The sequence below is a fragment of the Ovis canadensis genome, chromosome 12 (genome assembly GCF_042477335.2).
Source record: "Ovis canadensis isolate MfBH-ARS-UI-01 breed Bighorn chromosome 12, ARS-UI_OviCan_v2, whole genome shotgun sequence".
Classification (NCBI taxonomy): domain Eukaryota; kingdom Metazoa; phylum Chordata; class Mammalia; order Artiodactyla; family Bovidae; genus Ovis; species Ovis canadensis.
The window spans coordinates 88,034,445-88,060,806 of NC_091256.1; the positions used below are offsets into that span (position 1 = coordinate 88,034,445).

The window sequence follows — 26,362 nt, forward strand, 5'->3', positions numbered from 1 at the left end:
AGGCCAGGCTGCACACAGCGCGCTCGTCTTCCCATGACTTGGCTGAGCTCGATGCTTCATCACCCGTCAGTGGGGACCATCAGCACTCCCCTTTTAATATCTCTGGTACCAACCTATATGCTTTGGTATTTCTTTAGAAACATATCAATCATAGCATTTTCTCTTTTTTATTGAAAATATTCATTTATTTCCATATGACTGATGACTTCATAATACTTTAGAAATGTCAGAGAATTCATTTTATTTTTCCTTTATATGACTTTTCTCTTTTAAATGTTTGTGTTGCTTTTTAAATTTCCCTTAATCATCTGAATTAAAGTTTTTTCTTCTGATTTTGTAAAGACTCCTACAAATTCAGACCTTTTTTACCTTATTTTTAGCTTGTTCTATAAAACAGTTTAAAAACAACACAAAGTACATGTTTTTATAAACGTGTAAAGTAATGCAAATTCAACAGTTTTCTTGAGATAAACTATGAAATGTCTTTACTTACATGAAATATTTTACTTACTCCTGTTTATTTTTATTAATCTAATATCCACTGATTTGGGAATTACTTCTACAAAGTAATAAATGGGAAGCTAATTCCCTCCATTCAAACTCAAAATTTCTTTGAGCAAGTGATTGCCTGACAATATTATGAGAAATTAAAGCCTGACATGTAGGAATATATATAAAACTTTTAAAAGTGATTATATGAACAGATGTCTTCATCAACCATACTTAATAATGTAGTACTTAGAATCATGTCAAAAGGTTGGATAGTCGTTCAGGATTTTTAAAGTAATTTTTTGCAGAGGTTTGCAGGAAGAGAAAGTTTTTGTTTGTTTGTTTTTTCAAATGTAAGACTAACACTGAGAGAGCTCACTAAGATGATTATTCCTTTTTGATTATGTAATGTCTGTCTGATAGAACACTTAGAGGCTGCTTTTTTTTTGGATGCATCATGTCACTGTGTAAATTCCTAACCTGGTATAAAAAAATGGTTCCATGTGAAAATTCAAGTACATTTTCTCCGGAGGTAGTCACTGTCACTTTAATGAGTAAGGTCACTCTAGTCAGAATATGAATCTGAACAGTTTTGTGTCTTGTAAGGCCCTTGTCTGGATGTTGGGCAGAGCCCTAGAGAAGATTTTTTGGTCTGTTTTTAGATCGGAGCTGGCTGTGAACTGTGAGGGCGACCCATTCACCTTAGGAACCAGATGAACCAGCGTCAGAGCTGGCGTCTTTTGAGAGTCAGACCACCTGTTGTCGTTGCTCAGCCTCTCATTCACGTCTGACTCGTTGCGACCCCATGGACTGCAGCACGCCAGGCTTCCTGGTCTTTCACCGTTTCCCGGAGCTTGCTCAAGCTCATGTCCACTGAGTCAGTGATGCCATCCTACCTGCCTGCCTTTGCCTGTTAGGTCACCCACCTTTGTGCACAGGTGGCTGTGAGGGAACCTGCAGACCAGGTGGGGCTTTCCCTGGGGTAGGAGAGCAGTAGTTTTAAAAGCCAGGTGTCTGAAGCCAGGCCACTTCAGTTCCCTTCCGGGCTGGGCGCCTTACCGCCTCTGTGGCCTTGGGATGCCGCCCCCTGCACCCTGCAGAGAGCTTCTGAGCTGGATCCAGCTGTGAGAAAGGGCAGAACTAAATCAGCAACAGCTTTCAGGAAATGGTCCTCTCTCTGCGTTGGCACCGGAAGCAACTTCAAAGCCCCAGAGTTACCTCTTGGCACATGGAGATGCCTTTTATCTGAACATGTTCAGGAGATGGGGTTCCAGATGTCCCCTGGAAACTTAGAAATAACTGCCAATTCCTAGGAGCACCTCCATCTTGGCAGTGTGGCTTCCAGACTGTCCGCTGGCTGTAGAAAGTATGCCCGGAGCAGTGAGTGAGACAGCCTGCCACGTTCAGCTGTTTAACAATTAAAGGCTGGGGGCTGTCAAGCAAAGAGAAGAGTTTTTCCTCATTCTCTAATTAATGACTGCTTAACCCCAACTGCCATCTCTTAATACCATTCCTGTATTCTGCTGTGTGGGCAACTGTTTTATCCTGTCTCCATCACGTCTGAAGCACACGTAACTCCCACGTCACAGAGATGCTGTCCTTCCGTATACGTTACGAGAAGGGTGAGCGGTGACCTCACTTGCAGAGCTTAAAATTGTTACTTGGCGTGACAAGAGACTATGCATATATCAAAGTGAATTTTGCATTTTTAAAAAGCAAATTATTAAAGATGTAAAACTTGGCCCATGGCCGTTTGAAACATAAAAGTAGTAAGTTATCTGTTGTTTTTTTTTTCCCCATTTCCTTTGCCAAAAGACTACTGAAACTGGCTCCCCCCACCCCCGGCCTCTGCTGGGTTAATATGTCTACTGAAATGTATCTTTAGAATAACCAATAGTTATCAAATATCAGAGAAACATCCCTCAAACTAAGAATACAGGCCTGGGTAAATCTTCCATAACATGCTTACAGTCCACCTTTTTTCAAAAAGGATTTGAGCTGACTTACAATAGAAGACACAGGTTAGCGGTTATTAATGCAGAAACAGAAGTCAAGTTCAGAACCAAGGGGAGAAGGGCACGTAAACACACCTTCCCTCTCGGCCAGCAGAGTGGCTGCAGCACGTCTGCCTGGTTTCAAAGGAAACAGAAGCAGACCATGTTTTTAAGGACAAAAGTATACCTTCTCTGTCCCTCAGAGAAGACGGAATTTTCCCCTGCTGAATTATGATGGGAATATCACCTGTAAGGGTCTGTGAGTAATGTACCCAGCATCGGCTTATCCCAAGTTACTAGGATGAATGGGGCTTCCCTGGTGGCTCAGCAGTTACGAACCTGCCTGCCAGTACAAAAGACACAGGTTCGATTCCTGGGTTGGGAAGATCCCCTGGAGAAGGAAATGGCAACCCGCTCCAGTATTCTTGCCTGGGAAATCCCATGGACAGAGGAGCCTGGCGGGCTACAGTCCACGGGGGTCACAGAGTCAGACACAACGGAGCTGACTCAACAGCAGCCTGAGCATGAACACTGCTTCTGAGTCTTCCCTAAACTCCCGTGCTCTTTACATGTTTGACAGGAGCTATGTATCATACCTCTCAATACTCGGATTCATATTTTTGAATATTCAAACTTTCGAATATTCACTCTACCATTGTGTATCCCTTGACAAGGACCTGTGGTGATAGGTTCTGTTCTGCTGCTTCAAACAGCAAGGCAGGCTGACACCTTTGATCGAAGCTGAAGTGTCTCACCACTCTGCTCATCTGCTGGAAGTGAGACCAGCCTCCAAGTACCTGCATGAAGTCCTTGAGATGTTAGTGTCTCTCCCCTGGGTAACCACTTCTCATCCCCTAGTATCCATCATTTTCTCTCAGAACCCAGAAACTCATCTCTTAAGTGGAACTCAGATACACCTTAACCCAGTGGCATCCCTTTCTAGTGATCATGATTTGAAATTACACAGTGATTGTCTGTAATCTTGGCTGCTTTCTCCTGGTGGCAGAAACAAGTGAGGGCCAAGCATCCACTACAGTCGATTGGAAAGTAAACCCTATTCCGAATTATTAGGCAGGAAAAGTAAGGTTTCCTGACCAGCCTGAAGGGTGTGGCGCTTTTATTCAATCGAAAAACGGCTATTGCATCTGCTTGGATCCTGGTTAAATAGAATGAATGTGGGTACCACAGTTATCCTTTCTGCTCCTTTTTATCATTTTTATCTCTGAACAAAATTTCTGACCACTAGATAACCTGTTAGAAAACAGTCTTTTTATATATACATATCAGTAAAAATACTTTTCCTCCTGTCTTCTATTGTGTGTACAACTGAATGTATTTGTTTTTATTTTAATGGGTAAAATGCCAACAATCTCTTTCTGATTCAGATCACTATAACACAAAGGCTTGTGTGTAGCCACACCCCTTCAGTATGTTGAATGCTGTCCCCTGTGCCACTGCAGAGAACAGACCATGAAATCCTTGGACCCTCCCAGTAGGTCTGCCATTATCATTGGCATCTTTGAACTCCCAGAAGTGAAGCTGACTCGTGAAGCTTCATTCTGATAGAATCACATCACCTGAGGATTAGCGCTAGAAGAATCCTTATGGGTCCTCTACTCCAGCCTCTGTCCTGAATTGATGAAGAAACAAACTTCTCCAGACAGTGCCTTGAGCCAGCAGGCGTCCACGGGCTCCTCCCTTTCCATCCCCTGGGGGCCTCCTTACACACACCTTCTTTCCAGCTGACTGTTCTCACTGGCGGTGGGCTTCTCCGCTGTTAACACACTCAGCCCAGAGATTTTAGCATTAGTTTCTTTTTCCTCCAGGTGAAGAAATCTTCCTGGTGGAAAAAATCTTCTTGGTGAAAACTCTGTAATTTGATAATTTAAATTATCAAACTGTAATTTGATAATTTAAATTATCAAACTGTAATTTGATAATTTAACTATGTGCCACTATGGTGAGAAAGAGTAATGCAAGTTTTCAGAGTTCTGAGTAATTTACAAGTAAGGAAGTAAGTGTTAGTCGCCCAGTCGTGCCCGACTCTTTGTGACCCCATGGACTGCAGCCCACCAGGCTCTTCTGTCCATGAGATTTTCTAGGCAAGGATACTGGAGTGGGTTGCCATTTCCTTCTCCAGGGTATCATCCAGACCCAGGGATCGAACCCGTATCTCCTGCACTACAGGCAGATTCTTCACCGACTGAGCTAATCGTCGTTTTTTGACAAAGACATACTTAAATGCTAGGGCTTTCTTCCATACTTAAATGCAGGTGGTAAAGAATCCACTTGCCAATGCAGGAGACCAGGGTTCAATCCCTGGGTCGGGAAGATCCCCTGGAGGAGGGCATGGCAACCCACTCCTGTATTCTTGCCTGGAGAATCCCCATGGACGGAGGAGCCTGGCGGGCTGCAGTCCATGGGGTCGCAAATATTTGGACAGGACTGAGTGACTAAGCAGAGTGCAGCACTTGAAGGCTAGGGAGTCTGGTCCTTCCTCTTGATATGGCTTGTCCTCTGAAAGACCAGATTGTGAAGACATGTGGCTCCATGAATCACAGCAATTAGAATTAAGAATGAAGTGCCCTATTCTTCAGTCATCAGCTCTAGGGTCAGATGGAAGGATATTTTCTTAATTTATCAAAATATACTTTTTTTCTGTGACGTAAGTAAACCTCAGCCCTCTCATCTGTAACATGAGGACACAGGTGCGCCTTCATACAGTTGAGAGAGCACTATTTGTTTCTTACCTTACTTATAATTTATTATTCTTAGTTTGAAGGAGTGCTTTTACTATAATAAAAAATATTTGTATAAATTCAGATATACAATAAGCTGGTTATTAAAATTTAAACTTACAATGAACATTGTTGTAGTAAATTCTAGATCAAACAATGTGTAGAGATCTATAGTCATTAATAACTCAGAGACATGGAGTTTAAAACTTCCTGTCTCCTGTGACTGCCATCCTCCGATTAGACTTTTCTGAAAGATAATCAGGTCACCAGCAAGCCACTAGATGGTAGAAAATACTCTTTGCTTGACCCGAACACTCACCAGTGAATATGCTTCTTAGAGCCTTCAACTAACTAAAGTCACTGACAGCGGTCACACATACTTCCAGTCAAATATTTACCAGCACACGTGCATTCCTGGTAAACCCAGAGCTGTGCAAAGCGTGTTCCTGTACCTCACCGCCCGGAGTGGTTCCTGAAGCAGGTTGTGTTTTCTTCTCCGCAGCTGCGACAGCTGGTGAACACGTGCATCAACCCAGACCCGGAGAAGCGGCCAGACATCACCTATGTGTACGACGTGGCGAAGCGGATGCACGCCTGCACCGCCAGCGCCTGAGCGCGGCCGGCAGAGCGCGCCGCTCGAGTGTTCTTGAGCAAAGCGCACTTCCTCCTCCTGGGTGTTAAAAGAGTCCTACTTCAGAGCTAACGTGCTTTGAATCCTTAACCAGTTTTCATCTAAGCTTCATTTTGTACCAATTTAAGTCACCTCGCAAACCCCAATGACTTTGGAATAGTCAGATTGCATGTTAGGAGAGCAGATGGAACACAGTGGTTCTTAATGGCGAAAGAGTTTTTAGAACGATCTCTAGCCTTTGTGCTGATCAGTCGTGCTCAGGTAAACTCTCAGTGCCAGACACCGGCGACCTGGCTTGGCCCCATCAGGACAGACGCGCAAGCCCGAGGACAGTGTCTGAACACGTGCCTTGCGTGCTTTCCCATCACGTGTGGACATCTGAGATGAACACAGTTGTGAACTGTTGTGACTATTTTATTTTTAGAGTTTGAAGTATGTGTTTTAGTTCTTAGCATTGTAACTTTCAAATAGAATTCTTAAAGCTAAATATACACATGAGCTACATTTTTGTTCATGAACTATTTGAGAAATTTAAAATCCTTAGCTTAAACACTCAAAATGCAACTATTAAATGTGAAAAGATTTGGGGACAAAAATGTGAGTCAGACACTGAAGAGTTTTTTGCTTTGTTTTAATATCTTTGATATTCTCCTTGCATTAAAATGGTATAAATGAATCCATTTAAAAAGTGGTTAAGGATTCGTTTGGCTGGCTGGTGTGATAGTAATTTTCAAAGTGGCACACTGCCCAAGGCTTTTTTGTGTGTTCTTGCTATTTGTACATTTGAAGACTATTATTTGAATAATCCTGCAGTGCTATACTTCAGTTCCTTTATGAATTTAAATGCTCTACTCATGATCGTGCACTATAGTATATAGCATATGTTTTTATTCATAGAGTTTATTGAAATTCTGATTGGTCCCCTTCTGAAAGTTTTTTTTTATATTCTTCAAGTTACTTTCCTATTTATATTGTACATGAGTTTTATCCACTAATGTTTCAGATGTTCTGACAACATTATAGCCTTGAAAGAATATTTGGTATGCCAACACTTTTCCTGGAAGGAAAACATTTTTTTAACTTTTTAAAATTTGGACTACCCCGTGTGTGTGTGCCCTGTCTTGTTAGAAAGGAAGAGGGGTGTGTGTTGTCCTGTGCCTGTGAACGCTGATGCCGTTTCAGTTCATCCGACAAGGTTGCAGTTTTAGGATATGTTTAAAGAAGTGAAAACTAGCCACACCGCAGCCGGAAGTTTTATGAGCTAAACATTTCTGTTGAGAAGCTTCTAGCCAAGTACTGTATTCATGCCCGCAGCTGCCCAAGGTGGTGTAGTTTACAGGAGCGGGCAGAGTTCAGTACCAGCCATCATGGAGACGTTTGCCCTGGACGCCTCCGTGTTAGCGGTGACCCACTCCCACACGGCTGCATAAGGACCACAAGGCCACGGTCCCGTTACCACCTAAGAACCCCGTGTCGCCCCAGAACCTGCTCAGTAACCCTGCCGATAGGAACCCCTCGTGCTCAGAGAGCGCCTGCCCTCAGCCCGTATAGCTGCTGGTTTTGTTTTTTCCATAGAAGTATTTTTCTTACAATCATTTGAATACTTTCATTTGTAAACATTTAAAATGTACAAAGTGTAGATGTCTTGTTTTTCTAAATTTAATCAGCTACAGTATCAGTTGTGAATTAGGGTGATGTACCCCAGTGCAGGCGGGGAGAGCTGGTGGCTCTGCATCCCAGGCTGCAGGGACGCCCCGGGCCCCTGGCGTCCCCACGCGCGTCTCCAGAGTAGAATCGTCTCTGTTGACCTTAGTGTCCTGTTCATTTTAATGTAATATGACTGATGGAGATGAGATGTCGTCTACTTGGAACAAATATGCTCCTTGTTCTTGCAAAAAGCCATCTAAAAGCCATTAGCTGGATCCCCTCACAGGACTTCTAAGCAGAGATTTAAACTTTTAAGTGACCCTATCTGCTATAAGGAAATTGGGAAGAATTTAATGATCAGGGGAATCCATTATTGTTTTCTACATGTGGAAACTTTCTGTCTTGGATATTTTTTCTTTTTTTTTTTAATCTCAGTGTTCACATTTTTCTGGAAGAAACCACTGTGCACAAAACAAATTTTAATTCTGAATATTTCAAAGAATTGTGCAGACGATGAGAAGTTTTAATGTTTTATAATCACCTATGAAATGTTCTCTTTGTATTTCTGTTTATAAGTAAATTTTGTATTGATTAAATAAAACATTTGACTTGAAATGAGGAACAGTAAAATGAAAGGTACATCTGATTTCTAACTCTTAATTCAGACTTTGGTACCAGTTCCCCAGGGCACAAGGTGGGGTGACCTTGGTCCGTGTGCCGATGCCTAGGAATGGTGGACGAAGGGTATCCCTGTATACATAAAGTGCTCAGCAGTGTGCACTGATGGTGAGTTCAGTGAGCTGTGACGGCCACTCCGTGACCCTTACCATCCTGCATGGTCTCCATTACAAAACACCCTGCTTGTATCCGTACACTGCAGGTGTTGCTGTTAACATTTGCATATTTATTTTAACCACAATGTTATTCATATTAAATGTTTTTTCTTTAAAATGAAGGTATTATGTTTATATCCCACCAATGAATAATTATCTTATGCCTCATATTTCAATAGTACTGTAATATGAACTTTTGTGAAATACTTTTATTTTGTTATGCTTCAAATACACATACTAAAAAGACTGTTGTTAGCTTTGAAAATTGTATAATATCCTAATATAAATAAAAGTATAAAAGTAAAAATAAGCATAATAAGTTTTTCAGGTATCTGTGATTCTCCTCCCCCCCACCCCCACTAAATTCTACCACTGTTGATTTCACTCAACAGTCAACCCACAGAAACAGTTCTTAATTCGTTTCCATGAATTATTTCCTTATCCTTTGGGAGATGGCTAAATATTGAAACATGACCACGGTGGGCCGACAGACCCTAGGAGGGACGTCTTTAAATATGCATTAAACTAAGGCACAGCTTCACAGGCCCCTCTTCTCTTTGATGCATCATTTGCTGTCTTTGAATAAGAAAAATTTCTTGAAACTCTAAAGTGTCTGAAATTCAGGCAACAGATTCTATTCCTGTCACTGTAATATACCCCTACTGATAGTACAGATGGTTTGAATGTTCTTTTCACATAATAAGTGACAGTTGCTGCCATGCCTGGAAACTCTGAGGCTGAAAGATCTTAATGAGATACAGTCTGCTGGGCTGGCGGTAGAGTGATCCTTACACGTCAGGATCACATTCCAAACGGGTGAAGAAGAGCTTTATAACCTAGGACCTTTAGTGAGGAACTTGTAGCCCCACTGTGTGTGTGCATGATCATAAATCACAGGAAATTTTAGGTTCAAGATAGTGTGGGACTAGTTGAAGTTTTATTTCAAAGTATGTTAACTAGAAAAGCCAGTACCAGCCATAGATGTTTAAACGTGTCATTAGTTGGTATAGCTATCTTTACCAAACCGATACAGCAACTTTCAAGTCAAAATGATAACATAGGGACAGAGATTACCATCACAAAACCTTATCAGAAAATACCCACGGGGTGGACTTCCCTGGTGGTCCAGTGATTAGGCACCCGCCTGCCAATGCAGGGGACACAGGTTCTTTACGTGGGCCGGGAAGACTCCACCCCTCAGGACAGCTAGGCCCATGCGCCACCACTAGGGAACCTGAGTGCTGCAACTGCTGGAGTCCGTGCACCCAGAGCCTGTGCTCCCCAACAAGAGAAGCACCACGGAGGAGCTCACGGACAACCGCCTCGCCGCAACGAGAGAAAGCCCGTGCAGCAGCAGTGACAACGAATAAGTACAGTCATGTAAGGAAAAGTCCATGGGGCCTTCCCTGGTGGTCCAGCGGTTAAGACTCTGTGCTCCCGGAGCAGGGAGCCCAGGGTCGATCCCTGGTCAGTGAATCCGATCCCACACGACATGGCTGAAGACCCCACATGTGGCAACAAAGATCCGGCGCAGTGAGACTCTCAAAAATATCCACAGAGATGTTGCATTATCTGTTTCTAATTACATGTGAATTCCTGGTACAATTAATTCCTGGAGTGATTTTTCAGAGAAAGATGTGAACATCTGTGAAGTTTATTTTTAATTGAGAGGTTTATCTGAGCTTCTTTTCGGTCTTCTTACACACCCATTTCACTCTTCACCTGAGTCTCTAAATCTACTTTTAATCCTTAAGAGAAAAATGAAATAGAACATGAAAGTTCACATTTGTAACCAGGGGTTTTTAAGTAAATTATTTTCACTGCGAGTATTACAATGTCTAGAAAGTAATTTCTTTTTTATTCTTTCCAGAAGCATAATCCTGTTCATACATTATTTCTCTAATCCTCACTTTCTCAAGTATAAAGTAGGGATATAAATTCCTAGTCCTACAAGAGAGTTAAACTGCAGTGCGTTTAATGAGGGACTGAGCGCAGTGCCTGGTACCTAGTGATTCCTGCTAAAAGGAGCTGCTGTTACGCCGTATTCATCTTTTCTGGCTCCAGTCTTCACCTACTTTTGCCAGTTCTGTCTCTCCTAGGCCTATGGGACGGGTGTTTCAAGGGTCTCAAGTTCTCTCTCATCTTCAGGCCAGTGCAGCTTAAAAGCTCTCCCCTCCTACCCGAAGGAAACCCAGAAATCGGCCATGGTGGTCACTCAGTCATGTCTGGTGTCTGACTCTGCTACCCCACAGACTGTAGCCCACCAGGCCTCTCTGTCCATGACATTCTCCAGACAAGAATACTAGAGTGGGTTGCCATTCCCTTCTCCAGGGAATCTTCGTGACCCAGGGATCAAACCCAAGTCTCCTGCATTAGAGGCGGATTCTATCATCTGAGCCCCAGGGAAGCCCAGACTTCCTGTTTCCACCTGGAGATGCACACGTGGCATCCCACACTCTGCTTTGGTGCTGACCCCACTGCAGCCAAATGGTTACTTGTGTGACTTGTTTACTTGCAGTCTCCTGCTGGACCCTGAGCTCCAGGAGGACAGATGTTCCTGTGTTGTTCAGGGTGGTGCTGTGCCCCCCAGGACAGCCCCCCTGCCACGGTGTATAGTGAAGTGAAAGTCGCTCACTCGTGTCCGACTCTTTGCGACCCGTGGACTTGTATAGTCCATGGAATTCTCCAGGCCAGAACACTGGAGTGGGTAGCCTTTCCTTTCTTCAGGGGAACTTTCCAACCCAGGGATTGAAACCAGGTCTCCCTCATTGCAGGTGGATTCTTTACTGTCCGAGCCACCAGGGAAGCCCAAGAATACTGGGGTGGGTAGCCTACCCCTTCTCCAGGGGATCTTCCTGACCCAGGAATCAAACCAGGGTCTCCTGCATTGCAGGTGGATTCTTTACCAGCTGAGGAGGCAGGGAAGCCCTATGAATTAATAGTCCATGGCAAAAGAGATCAGTCAATCCACATGAAAAATGATGACATCAGGTGTCGGAGAAGATGCCAAAAATGTACCCTTCTGCTGCTTGTTGGCAGTGTGAATTGTGATCATTTTTAAAAAACGTTGGACTGCAAGGAGATCCAACCAGTCCATCCTAAAGGAGATCAGTCCTGGGTGTTCATTGGAAGGACTGATGATGAAGCTGAAACTCCAATATTTTGGCCACCTGATGTGAAGAGCTGGCTCATTTGAAAAGACCCTGATGCTGGGAAAGATTGAGGGCAGGAGGAGAAGGGGATGACAGAGGATGAGATTGTTGGATGGCATCACCGACTCAATGGACATGAGTTTGGGTGGACTCTGGGAGTTGGTGATGGACAGGGAGGCCTGGCGTGCTGTGGTTCATGGGGTCGCAAAGAGTCAGACGCTACTGAGTGACTGAACTGAATCCGGATAGATGGCAGAGTAGAAGGACCTTGAGCTCACCTCCTCATTCCAAGATCACACCTAACTGCTGAACAAACATGGATTAAAAAGATCGGAACCTACCAAAAAAGATATTCTGTAGCCAAAGACATAGCGAAGGAACCACAAGCCATCCCACTGGCTTGATTGCAGGAGTTTCACAGGACAGGGGAGACAGGCTCCACTCTTAAAGGAGGTACTGGGACCAGAGCAAAGCAGTGACTTCATAGGCGTCTGCTCCAGACATATCTGCTGGTGTCGGAGGGTCTCCTAGGGAGGCAGGGGAAGCTGTGGCTCTCCCTGGGGTCCCAAAAGCTGGGTGGACATACGAGGGAGGGGTTATCTACTCAGACTCATACTGGAGGCAGACATTTTGCCTGAGTCCAGAGCAACAAGATCTGGTCCCACCCAACAGCCAGGGACCAGGCTCTGAAACAGCCTCACCCGTGAGGGGCCAACACCAGAAACAAGAAACCTTGTGGAGTTTGGGGCTAGCAGATGCAAACTCTTAACAGAATGGGAGGAAGAAGGTCGAGCTGTAAAGCACAGGGAAATGTATTCAATGCTCTGTGATAAACCATAATGGAAAAGAAAATGAGAAGAATGGACAGACAAACAGATGTGTAACTGAATCACTTTGCTGAACAGCAGAAGTAACACAACCTTGTAAATGAGCTATATGTCAATTAAATCAATAAAAAATAAATCCCTAGAGACAAATGAAAACAAAAACAGTGACTCAAAACCTATGGGATGCAGCAAAAGCTGTTCTAAGAGAGAAGTTTTTCAGTGATACAAGCTAAGGAGAAAAATCTCAAACAACCTAACCTTAGACCTAGTGTAACTAGAGAAAAATTTACAAACAAAACCCAAAGTTAGTAGAAGGAAAGAAATCATAATGATCAGAACAGAAATAAATAGAGTCTTAAAACAACAAAGAAAAGATCAGTGAAACTAAAGCCAGGTGCTTTGAAAAGATAAACAATATTTGTAATCCTTGGCCAGGCTTACAGGGAAAAAAAGGGAGAGGGCCCAAATCAAATGTTAAAATTAAACACAACTGACACCATGAAAATACAAAGGAGCCTAAGAGGCCACTATGAGCAAATATTTGCCAATAAAATGGACAATCTAGAGAAAACTAATGAATTTTTACAATGGTACAATCTCCTAAAACTGAACCAGGAAGAACTGGAATATATGAACTGGCCAACTACAATTTCTGAAATTGAATCAGTAATTTAAAAAGTTTCAACAAACAAAAATCCAGGACTAGATGGCTTCAAAGGGAATTTCTACCATACGTTTAGAGAACAGCTAACATCTAGTCTTCTGCAAATCTTTCAAAAATTGCAGAGGAAGGAGCACTTCCATTCTGTGAGGCCACCAGTAAGTACCCTGATACCAAAACCCAAAGGGATCACATACAAAGAAGAAAATTACAGACCCATATCACTGATGAATATAGATGCCAAAATCATTAACCCAGTATTAGCAACAGATTCCAGCAGCACATTAGAAGGATCATACACCAGGATCAAGTGGGATTTATTAAGTAGGGTTTATCTCAGGGATGCAAGGAGTTTTCAATATGCACAAATCAGTGTGATACACACATTAACAAACTGAAGAATAAAAACCATATGATCCGCTCAGCAGATGAAAGTTTTTGACAAAATTCAACACCTATTTATAATGAAACTTTTTTCACTTTCTTTCACCCTCATCAAGAGGTTCTTAAACTTGACATTGGCTTAAAACTCAGCATTCAAAAAATGAAGATCATGGCATCCAGTCCCATCACTTCATGGTAAATAGATGGGGAAAAAAGAAATGGTGACAGATTTTACTTTATTGGGCCCCAAATCACTGCAGATGGTGACTGCAGCCATGAAGTTAAAAGACGCTTGCTCCTTGTAAGAAAAGCTGTGACAAACCTAGACAGCCTAGGCAAACCGAGATAAACCTAAAAAGCAGAGAAATCACTTTGCCAACAAAAGCCATCTAGTCAAAGCTATGGTTTTTCCAGTAGTCATGTAGGGATGTGAGAGTTGGACCCTAAGGAAGGCTCAGCACCGAAGAACTGACTTTCAAATTGTGGTGTTGGAGAAGACTCTTGAGAGTCCCTTGGACAGCAAGGAGATCAAACAAGTTAATCCTACAGGGAATCAATCCTGAATGTCCATTGGAAGGATTGATGCTGAAGCTGAAGCTCCAATACTTTGGCCACCTGATCAGAGAGCTGACTCATTGGAAAAGACCCTGATGTTGGGAGGGATTGGGGGCAGGAGGAGAAGGGGACAGCAGAGGATGAGATGGTTGGATGGGTTGCCAACTCAACGGACGTGAGTTTGAGCAAACGCAGGGAGATGGTGATGGACAGGGAAGCCTGGCATGTTGTGGTCCATGGGGTCACAGAGAGTCAGACATGACTTATGGATGAAAAACAACAACATAATAATAACTCCCCAGGAACATATGAAAAACCTATCACTACCTGATATGTAATGGTGAAGAGCTGAATCACGTTTATTTAACACAGTCCTAGCCATGGAAATCTCCAGTACTTTGGGCACCTCGCATGAAGAGTTGACTCATTGGAAAAGACTCTGATGCTGGGAGGGATTGGGGGCAGGAGGAGAAGGGGATGGCATAGGATGAGATGGCTGGATGGGATCACCGACTCGTTGGACATGAGTTTGAGTGAACTCCGGGAGTTGGTGATGGACAAGGAGGCCTGGTGTGCTGCAATTCATGGGGTCGCAAAGAGTCGGACACGACTGAGCAACTGAACTGAACTGAGCCATGAAAATCAGAGAAAAAAAACAAAATGAATCTAAACTAGAAAAGGAGTAAAACTGCAGGTTTGCAGAGGATGTGATTCTACACATGGAAGTCCTGAGGATGCTACCAGGAAACTGCAAGAGCTCATCAGGGAATCCAGTAGATCTCCAGGCTACAAAACCAGCAGACAGAGATCTTGCACTTTTGTACACAAACAATGCAAGAGGAAAAAGAGAAATTAGAGAAACAATCATATTTACCATCACAACTAAAATGAAAGAAAGGCCACATACAGGTCCGCAGTTACCATCATCCTCTGGTGAAGAGCTGAAAGAATTTTCTCTAGGACGCTGAACAAGAGGATCATGAATGTGCCCCTTCTCACCTTTTATATAATGTAGGTTTGGAAGTCCTCGCAGTAACAGAAGAGAACAAAATCCACACTGCACAGGAAGAAGCAGCCCTGTCTGCTTGCAGATGACACGTTACGATGCCCTGAATGTCTAAAGAGGCGAACAATAAACTGTTAGAGCTCATCTATGAATGCAGTAAGGGCTTCCCTGGTGCCTCAGGGTGAAGAATCTGTCTGCCAACACAGGAGATGTGGGTTCGATCCTTGGGTCAGAAGATCCCCCGGAGAAGGAAATGAGTACCCACCCCAGTATTCTTACCTGGAAAATCCCATGGACAGAGGAGCCTGGCGGGCTACTGTCCACAGGGTCACAGAGAGTTGGGCACCAGTTAGTGACTAAACAACAACATGAATTCAGTAAACTAGGAGGACACAAAATTACTACTGAGAAATCTGCTGCATTTCCATACACTAATAATGAGAGAGCCTAAGGAGAAACTCGGGAAATGATCCCATTTACCATCGCATCAAATAGAAGAAAATATTTTAGGAATAAGCCTACTTGAGGAGGCAGAAGTCCTCTACTCTGAAAACTATAAGACACTGATGAAAGAAATCAAAGCCCACACACAGATGGAAAGAATGACTTGTTCTTGGATATAAAGAATCAACATTAAAAAAAAAAATCAACATTGTTGAAATGCCCACAATACTCAGAGGACTACAGATTCAATGCAATCCCTATCAAATGACCAGTGGCATTTTTCACAGAACTAGAATATAAAAAATTTAAGTTTGTATGGAAACATAAAAGACCCTGAATAACCAAAACAATCTTTGGAAAGAAGAATGAAACTGGAGAAATCATGGTCCCTGTCTTCAGACTAGACTACCAGCATACAGTATTCAAAACCACAATGGTGTGATCACTCACCTTTAGCAAGACAGCCTGGAGTGTGAAGTCAAGTGGGCCTTAGGAAGCATCATTATGAACAAAGCTAGTGGAGGTGATGGAATTCCAGCTGAACTGTTTCAAATCCTAAAAGATGATGCTGTTAAAGTGCTGGATTCAATATGCAAGCAAATTTGGAAAACTCAGCAGTGGCCACAGGACTGGAAAAGATCAGTGTTCATTCCAATCCCAAAGAAAGGCAATGCCAAAGAATGCTCGAACTACCGCACAATTGTGCTCATTTCGCTTGGTAGAAACGCAGTGCTCAAAATCCTTCAAGCTAAGCTTCAGCAGTATGTGAACCGAGAACTTCCAGATGTTCAAGCTGGATTTAGAAAAGGTAGAGGAACCAGAGATCAAATTGCCAACATCCACTGGATCACAGAAAAAGCAGGGGAATTCCAGAAAAGCTTCTGCTTCACTGACTACATAAAAGCCTTTGTGTGGATCATAACAAACTGTGGAATATTCTTAAAGAGACAGGAATCCCAGACCACCTGAGTTGCCCCCTGAGAAACCTGTATTTAGGCCAAGAAGCAACAGTTAGAACTGGACGTGGAACCATGGAATGGTTCAAAATTGGAAAAGGAGTATGTCAATCCTCTATTTTCACCCTGCTTATTTAACTTATATGCAGAGTGAATCATGAGAAATGCTGCGCTAGATGAAGCACAAGCTGGAGTCAGGATTTCCAGGAGAAATAGCAATAACCTCAGATATGCAGATGACACCACCCTTATGGCAGAAAGTGAAGAGGAACCAAAGAGTCTCTTGATGAAAGTGAAAGAGAGTGAAAAAAAGTGAAAGTCACTGAGTCGTGTCCAGCTCTTTGCAACCTCATGGAATAGTCCATGGAGTTCTCCAGGCCAGAATACTGGAGTGCGTAGCTTCTCCAGGGGATCTTCCCAACCCAGGGACCAAATCTAGGTCTCCCACATTGCAGGCAGATTCTTCACCAGCTGAACCACCAGGGAAGCATCTAGAGAAGAGATTGGTGGTTGGCAGGGAGAGGGGAAGCAGAGGAGAGTTAGATTGGGAGTTTGGGGTTGGCAGATTCAAATTATTAATACACAATGTGGATTAAAAAACAAGGTCCTGGAGAAAAGGGAACCTTCCCACACTGTTGCTGGAAATGTAAATTGGTACAGCTACTATGAAATGTTAGTTGCTCAGTCGTAGCCCCCCAGGTTCCTCTGTCCGTGGAATTCTCCAGGCAAGAATACTGGAGTGGGTTGCCAGTCTCTTCTCCAGGGGATCTTCCTGGCCCAGGGATCGTACCTGTGTCTCCCACATTGTGGGCAGATTCTTCACCATCTGAGCCACCAGGGAAGCCCTAGCATACGATTTATCTAGTGTATGATTCAGCAATTCCACTCCAGGCCTACATCCAGAGAAATACCTGGTTTGAAACACACACACCCAAATGTTCACTGCAGAGCTCCATAGCCAGGACATGGAAGGAATCTAAATGTCCATCAAGAGAAATGGATGAAAACACGGTACATATATACAACGGACTATTACTCGGCCATAAAAAAGGATGAAGTGATGCCATTTGCCGCAGCATGGATAGACCTAGAGATTGTCATACTGAGTGAAATAATTCAGGCAGAGAAAAATATCATATGAGATTGCTTATTTGTGGAATCTAAAACAGTGGTGAACTTCTTTACAAAAACTTATTTACAAAATAGCATAGTCTCAAACGTGGTTACCAGGGGCAATGGGTGGCAAAGAGGAATAGATGGGGAGTTTGGGACAGACACATACATACCGCTGTATTTACAATAAAGAAGGACCTACCGTATTGCACAGGGATCTCTGCTCAATATTTGGCAATAACCTAAATGGGAAAGAATTTGAAAAAAATAGATACATGTATATGTATAATTGAATCAGTCTGCTGTATGCCTGCACTAACATTGTTACTCAATTATACTCAAAAATTAAAGATTTTAAAATTTAAATTAAAAATTGATTTAATTTCTAGAAAGGAACAAGGTCTTATTGTATGCCAGATGGAACTATATTCAATATTCTATAATTAGCCATTATGAAAAAAAATGAATGCATAGATAATAGATCATAATGGTCAGAGCTGAAATAAATTGAGCCTTTAAAAAACACACAAAGAATATATGAGTGAAACTGAAAGCTTGTTCTTTGGAAAGATAAAAATTGATAAGCCTTAGCCAGACTCATCACAAAACAAAAAGGGAGGGCCCCCAGATCAACAAAGGTAGAAATGTAAAGAAAGAACTTAACAACCAACATCACAGAAATGCAAAGGACCCTAAGAGAATACTACTAGCAATTATTTGCCAATAAAATGGACGATATAGGGGAAATGGACAGATTTTCACAAAGGTACAACCTTGCAAGACTGAATCAGGAAGAACTAGAAAATATGAGCTGATCAATTGCTGTTCCTGAAACTGAATCAGGAATTTAAAGGCACCCCAAGAACACATGTCCAGGACCAGCTGACCTCACAGGGGAATTCTACCAAATATTTAGAGAAGCGTTAACGCCTATCTTTCTGCAACTTTTCCAAAACACTGCAGAGGATGGAACACTTCTGAACTTGTTCTATGAGGCCACCATCACTCTGGTACCAAAAATCAGACAAAGAGACCACACACGAAAAAATTTTAGGCCCTTATCACTGGTGAACACAGATGCCAAAACCCTCAATACAACACTAGCAAACCAAATCAACAATGCATTAAAAGGATTATACACCACGATCAAGTAGGCTTTATTCCAGGGATGCAAGGAATGTCTCCAGAAAGTACTGGGACTTCCCTGTTGGTCCGGTGGTTGAGTGGTTTCCCAGGTAGCGCTAGTGGTAAAGAACCCACCTGACAATGCAGAAGATGCAAGAGAAGGGTTTCAATCCCTGGGTTGGAAAGATTCCCCTGGACGAGGACGCAGCAACCTGCTCCAGTATTGTTGCCGGGACACACACCAGGGAATTCCCTGAAAATGCATTTGGTTGAGAATCTGCCAGCCAATGCAGGGGACACAGGTTTCCAGATCCCTGGTCTGGAAAGATCCCGTATACAGCAGAGCAGCTAGCCCGAGCATCACGACTGCTGAGCCTGCGCTCTAGAGCCTGTGAGCCCCAACCGCTGAGCCTGCGTGCACCAGGAACTGAAGCCCACGCACCACACTAGTGAGCCCACAGGCCTGGAGCCGGAGCTCCGACATGAGAGAAGCACCTGAAATGAGAAGCCTGCACACTGCAACCACGAGTAGCCCCCGCTCATGGCAACAAGAGAAAGCCTGCATAGCAACGAATATCCAGCGCAGCCAAAACTACAGTATTTTTTAAAAAGTCTCCAGAGTGGGGACATAGAAGGAACATACCCTTAGAGTAATAAAGGCCATATATGACAAACCCACAGCTAATATCATACTCAGCAGTGAAGAGCTGAAGGTGTTTCCTGTTAAGATTGTGAACAAAATGAGGATACCCACATTTGCCACTTAGGGTCAGCGTATTTTAGAAGTCTTAGCAATAGCAATCAGAGTAGCGATCAGGAAAGAAAATAAAATCTGGAAAAGAAGTAAAACCATCACTGTTTGCAGATAACATGGTTCTACACGTAGGAATTTCTAATGATGCTACCAGAAGCCTCGGGGACTCAATGAATTTGGTAATGTAGCCGGATACTAAATTCAAGCAGAGCCATCTATTGTTATCTCTATAAACTAACAACGAAAGAGAAAAACGAAAAACTTAGGAAGCAATCCCATTTACCACTGCATTAAAAAGATGAAAACTTCCAGGACTAAACCTACCTAAGGAAGCCATGGGGAGGCTCCGCCCATGCCAGCCTGGCGGTGGGCCAGGGGGTTAAGACGCTGGCCCGGGTGCGAGGATGTGAACCATGAATGGCCCGGGCTTGGGTCCTCGCCCTCGGGCACAAGTGTCCCGCCGTGCCTCTTCAGCATGACCCATCACCCCCGCAGCAAGTCTCTGAGTGAAGAGGAAAACTTGAAACTGTTCGGGAGGTGCAACAACAACCGTACTTTCAAGTAAGTGAGGTGAGCGAAAGTCGCTCAGTGTGTCCCACTCTGCGTGACCCCACGGAAGAGTCCGTGGAATTCTCCAGGCCAGAATACGGGAGTGAATAGCCGTTCCCTTCTCCAAGGGATCTTCCCAATACAGGGATTGAACCCAGGTCTCCTGCATTTGTGTCTTCCTGCAAAGGTGTATTCCTTACCAGCTGAGCCACCAGGAAGACCTTTCAAGTAAAGGTGGAACAGTTAAAACAGATGATCTCATCATATATTTCCTTTAAGCCAGAAAGACAGAAAATAGTAACAAATACACTGGTTTCTGTCTATCCACTGTTCAGTTCAGTTCAGCTGCTCTGCCGTGTCCGACTCTTTGCAACCCCATGGATCGCAGCACACTAGCCCCCCGTGTCCATCACCAACTCCCAGAGTTCACTCAGACTCACGTCCATCAAGTGAGTGATGCCATCCAGCCACCTCATCCTCTGTCGTCCCCTTCTCCTCCTGCCCCCAATCCCTCCCAGCATCAGAGTCTTTTCCAATGAGTCAACTCTTCTCATGAGGTGGCCAAAGTACTGGAGTTTCAGCTTTAGCATCATTCCTTCCAAAGAAATCCCAGGGTTGATCTCCTTCAAAATGGACTGCTTGGATCTCCTTGTAGTCCAAGGGACTCTCAAGAGTCTTCTCCAACACCACAGTTCAAAAGCATCAATTCTTCGGCACTCAGCCTTCTTCACAGTCCAACTCTCACATCCATACAGGACTACTGGAAAAACCATAGCCTTGACTAGACGGACCTTAGTCAGCCAAGTAATATGTCTGCTTTTGAATATGCTATCTAGGTTGGTCATAACTTTTCTTCCAAGGAGTAAGCGTCTTTTAATTTCATTGCTGCAGTCACCATCTACAGTGATTTTGGAGCCCCCCAAAATAAAGTCTGACACCGTTTCCACTGTTTCCCCATCTATTTCCCATGAAGTGATGGGACCGGATGCCATGATCTTCATTTTCTGAATGTTGAGCTTTAAGCCAACTTTTTCACTCTCCTCTTTCACTTTCATCAAGAGGCTTTTTAGCTCCTCTTCATTTTCTGCCATAAGGGTGGTGTCATCTGCATATCTGAGGTTATTGATATTTCTCCCGGCAATCTCGATTCCACCTTGTGTTTCTTCCAGTCCAGCTTTTCTCATGATGTACTCTGCATATAAATTAAATAAGCAGGGTGACAATATACAGCCTTGACGTACTCCTTTTCCTATTTGGAACCAGTCTGTTGTTCCATGTCCAGTTCTAACTGTTGCTTCCTGGCCTGCATACAGATTTCTCAAGAGGCAGGTCAGGCGGTCTGGTATTCCCATCTCTTGAAGAATTTTCCATAGTTTATTGTGATCCACACAGTCAAAGGCTTTGGCATAGTCAATAAAGCAGAAATAGATGTTTTTCTGGAACTCTTGCTTTTTCGATGATCCAGCGGATGTTGGCAATTTGATCTCTGATTCCTCTGCCTTTTCTAAAACCAGCTTGAACATCAAGAAGTTCACAGTTCATGTACTGCTGAAGCCTGGCTTGGAGAATTTTGAGCATTACTTTACTAGCATGTGAGATGAATGCAATTGTGAGGTAGTTTGAGCATTCTTTGGCATTGCCTTTCTTTGGGATTGGAATGAAAACTGACCTTTTCCAGTCCTGTGGCCACTGCTGAGTTTTCCAAATTTGCTGGCATACTGAGTGCAGTGCTTTCACAGCATCATCTTTCAGGATTTGAAACAGCTCAACTGGAATTCCATCACCTCCACTAGCTTTGTTCGTAGTGATGCTTCCTAATGCCCACTTGACTTCACATTCCAGGATGTCTGGCTCTAGATGAGTGATCATACCATAGTGATTATCCGGGTCGTGAAGATCTTTTTTGTACAGTTCTTCTGTGTATTCTTGCCACCTCTTCTTAATATCTTCTGCTTCTGTTAGGTCCAGACCATTTCTGTCCTTGATCAAGCCCATCTTTGCATGAAATGTTCCCTTGGTATCTCTAATTTTCTTGAAGAGATCTCTAGTCTTTCCCATTCTGTTGTTTTCCTCTATTTCTTTGCATTGATCACTAAAGAAGGCTTTCTTATCTCTTCTTGCTATTCTTTGGAACTCTGCATTCAGATGCTTATATCTTTCCTTTTCTCCTTTGCTTTTCGCTTCTCTTCTTTTCACAGCTATTTGTAAGGCCTCCTCAGACAGCCATTTTGCTTTTTTGCATTTCTTTTCCATGGGGATGGTCTTGATCCCTGTCTCCTGTACAATGTCACGAACCTCAATTCCATAGGTCATCAGGCACTCTATCTATCAGATCTAGGCCCTTAAATCTATTTCTCACTTCCACTGTATAATCATAAGGGATTTGATTTAGGTCATACCTGAATGGTCTAGTGGTTTTCCCTTCTTTCTTCAGTTTAAGTCTGAATTTGGTAATAAGGAGTTCATGATCTGAGCCACAGTCAGCTCCTGGTCTGGTTTTTGTTGACTGTATAGAGCTTCTCCATCTTTGGCTGCAAAGAATAGAATCAATCTGATTTTGGTGTTGACCATCTGGTGATGTCCATGTGTAGAGTCTTCTCTTGTGTTGTTGGAAGAGGATGTTTGCTATGACCAGTGCATTTTCTTGGCAAAACTCTATTAGTCTTTACCCTGCTTCATTCCACATTCCAAGGCCAAATTTGCCTGTTACTCCAGGTGTTTCTTGACTTCCTATTTTTGCATTCCAGTCGCCTAGAATGAAAAGTACATCTTTTTTGGGTGTTAGTTCTAAAAGGTCTTGTAGGTCTTCATAGAACCGTTCAACTTCAGCTTCTTCAGCGTTACTGGTTGGGGCATAGACTTGGATTACCGTGATATTGAATGATTTACCTTGGAGATGAACAGAGATTATTCTGTTGTTTTTGAGATTACATCCAAGTACTGCATTTCAGATTCTTTGTTGACCATGATGGCTACTCCATTTCCTCTAAGGGATTCCTGCCCGCAGTAGTAGATATAATGGTCATCTGAGTTAAATCCACACATTCCAGTCCATTTTAATTCACTGATTCCTAGAATGTCGATGTTCACTCTTGCCATCTCTTGTTTGACCACTTCCAATTTGCCTTGATTCATGGACCTGACATTCCAGGTTCCTATGCAATATTGCTCTTTACAGCATCGGATCTTGCTTCTATCACCAGTCACATCCACAGCTGGGTATTGTTTTTGCTTTGGCTCCATCCCTTCATTCTTTCTGGAGTTATTTCTCCACTGATCTCCAGTAGCATATTGGGCACCTAATGAGCTGAGGAGTTCCTCTTTCCGTATCCTATCATTTTGCCTTTTCCTACTGTTCATGGGGTTCTCAAGGCAAGAATACTGAAGTGGTTTGCCATTCCCTTCTCCAGTGGACCAAATCCTGTCAGACCTCTCCACCATGACCCACCAGTCTTGGTTTGCCCTGAATTGATGCTTTTGAACTGTGGTGTTGGAGAAGACTCTTGAGGATCACTTGGACTGCAAGGAGATCAGCCCTGGGATTTCTTTGGAAGGAATGATGCTAAAGCTGAAACTCCAGTACTTTGGCCACCTCATGCGAAGAGTTGACTCATTGGAAAAGACTCTGATGCTGGGAGGGATTGGGGGCAGGAGGAGAAGGGGATGACCGAGGATGAGATGGCTGGATGGCATCACTGACTCGATGGAGGTGAGTCTGAGTGATCCCCGGGAGATGGTGATGGACAGGGGGGCCTGGTGCGCTGTGATTCCTGGGGTCGCAGAGAGTCGGACACGACTGAGCGACTGAACTGAAAGCTTAGTTTCATTGAGTTAGACAAGGCTGTGGTCCTAGTGTGATTAGATTGACTAGTTTTCTGTGAATATGTTTTCAGTGTATCTGCCCTCTGATGCCCTCTTGCAGCACCTACCATCTTACTTGGGTTTCTCTTACCTTGGGCGTGGGGTATCTCTTCACGGCTGCTCCAGCAAAGCACAGCCACTGCTTCTTACCTTGGATGAGGGGTATCTCCTCACCGCCACCCTTTCTGACCTTCAACGTGGGATGGCTCCTCTAGGCCCTCCTGTGCCCACACAGCCACCACTCCTTGGATGTGGGGTGGCTCCTCCCAGCCGCCCCCCCAGCCTCAGACTCAGTGGCTCCTCCCGGCCACCGCCCCTGGCCTCAGTAGCGGGGTGGCTGCTCCCGGCCGCCACCCCAACCTTGGACGCGGGTTAGCTCTTCTCGGCTGTTCCTGTGCCGTCACAGCCTGGCACTCTCGTCTGCTGCCCCTGACCTCGGACATGGGGTAACTCCTCTTGGCTGCCACCCTTCGGACATGGGGTCCTCCTGGCTTCTGCCCTGACCTTGGACGTGGGGTAGCTCCTCCTGGCCGCGCTTAGCGCGCCGGTCGCTGCCGCCTGCCCCCATTGCAGGCTCCAGCGTAACTGTGTGCGATTGAGACTCGGCGATGGTCGGGACCCCAGTGAGATGGGCCTGCTCACCACCTAAAAAGCCCCTTTCATGAGAAATCTATGCACTGTAGACTTCCTTAAAATATGAAAATGATTCTGTATATTATTTTCCTTCATTTTATTTTATTAAAAGAGTTACCAAGATGTAGGCTGCTGCTGCTGCTGCTAAGTCACTTCAGTCCTGTCCGACTCTGTGTGACCCCATAGATGGCAGCCCACCAGGCTCCCCTGTCCCTGGGATTCTCCAGGTAAGAACACTGGAGTGGGTTGCCATTTCCTTCTCCAATGCATGAGAGTGAAAAGTGAAAGTGAAGTCACTCAGTTGTGTTGGACTCTTCGCGACTAATGTTTAGCAAATATTGACTGAAAGCCCACATTCCTAAGAAAATGATCATTCAGTTAAAGATTACAGAAGTCCCTAGCTTGAGCCTTCTCTGACACCATTACTTGATGAGTATAAAACCTGCTCATAGTGTGTTTCTTCTATTCACCCAAACTGTCGCACTACAATACTTGCTAGAGGACCTGTCTACATAATTCCATCTTTCTTTGATCAATTATCACCAGCAGAACAGGTGAGAGAGAGAATTTCACTGAGCTTTACCAGTACAAAGTGTTAATCGTGGAAGCTAAAATCAGTGATAACCTTCTGCTTGCTGCTGCTGCAGCTGCTAAGTTGCTTCAGTCGTGTCCGACTCTGTGTGACCCCATAGACGGCAGCCCACCTGTCTATGGGATTCTCCAGGCAAGAACACTGGAGTGGGTTGCCATTCCCTTCTCCAATGCATGAAAGTGAAAAGTGAAAGTGAAGTCGGTGTCCGACTCCTAGCGACCATGGACTGCAGCCTACCAAGCTCCTCCGTCCGTGGGATTTTCCAAGCAAGAGTACTGGAGTGGGGTGCTTAATTACCTATAAAGTTGTGGTGACAGTACATGGAGAAATTAGTCCTGTTACAGGAATGGTCATGAATTTGACTGACCTCCAAGAGTATATGGAAGAGGCAGTTATGAAGCCCCTTGACCATTAAGTATTTGGGTCTGGATGTGCCGTATTTTGCAGACATTGTAAGCACAAAAGAAAATGTAGACATTTATACCTGGGAAAACCTCCAGAAATTTCTTCCTGTGGGAGTTCTTTATCAAGTAAAAGTGTATGAAACCAACAATAATATTGTAGTCTACAAAGGAAAATAGCTCTTAGAGATTAATCCTATAGAAGGATTTGATTTCTACCCATACTTGAAGAAGATCTTTATCCTCTTGAATAATTAAGAAGCCCTGACATGACAGCTGCACCTCTACACTGATCTGAAATGACTGTGAGTGAGACCTGTTCTAAAATCTGTAATGTATTCTGAGTACCATCTAAAGAGCCTTCCATCTATCAATTAAAATCATTTAAGGAAAATGTTTTGGTGTAGAATCATTTGAAAGCAAAAGAAATCTGGGTTTGTTTTTCCATTATCTCACTTTCAGTATTCCTTTTTTTCTGGGTATAATGTAAATGGCAAAAATGTTTATAAGACTTACAGTAGGTGAATCTTACAAAACATAAAACACTGGTGACCAGAAAGTCTGGGAACATAGACAGTGTAGTGTCTCTTAGTAGACCGGGTTCCCTTGATCACTTCTCGGATATGCTAAAGGTGCAGATTATTCAGGGAAAATTAGACGCACAAATCCTGCAAGACAGTGCGCTGTGAGTGGAGGTACAGGACCAGTGGGAGTGCTGTTTCAGTGTACACTGCTCACTGCACATTTGCTGATTGAATTATGAACTGCTAGTGAGGAATGCTGAACATATCATGGAAGATCAGTAAGCTGCTTATGTATCTTTGTCTATATTTTCATACTTTACAGCTACCTGAACGTGTAAACTCAGAAGGCTGAAGAATAATCACCTGTATTAAACCCGGTCAAAATAATCAACATGAAAAGGATATATTATCCTGTAAAGTATCTCTTATGTTCAGTTTTTCCTAGTTAATCCCATTTTGTTCTGATTGCTAATTTTACCTGCTTTAACTTGAC

At 43.6% G+C, this 26,362-nt stretch overlaps 1 protein-coding gene and 1 pseudogene across 7 annotated transcripts in view; both read left to right on the forward strand.

Annotated features, from left to right (window-relative positions):
* Positions 1 to 8,639, forward strand: part of NEK7 (NIMA related kinase 7) — a 136,404-nt gene extending 127,765 nt beyond the window's left edge. For all 7 annotated transcript variants that reach the window (XM_069544334.1, XM_069544335.1, XM_069544341.1 and 4 more), the window contains one exon: positions 5,724 to 8,639. In XM_069544334.1, the coding sequence (XP_069400435.1) occupies positions 5,724 to 5,834 (111 nt within the window). In that variant the 3' untranslated portion in view covers positions 5,835 to 8,639. The remainder of the gene's footprint in view (positions 1 to 5,723) is intronic.
* Positions 8,640 to 19,722: 11,083 nt separating this feature from the next.
* On the forward strand, positions 19,723 to 25,525 carry LOC138415784 (6-pyruvoyl tetrahydrobiopterin synthase-like; annotated as a pseudogene).
* The last annotated feature ends 837 nt before the right edge of the window (positions 25,526 to 26,362 follow it).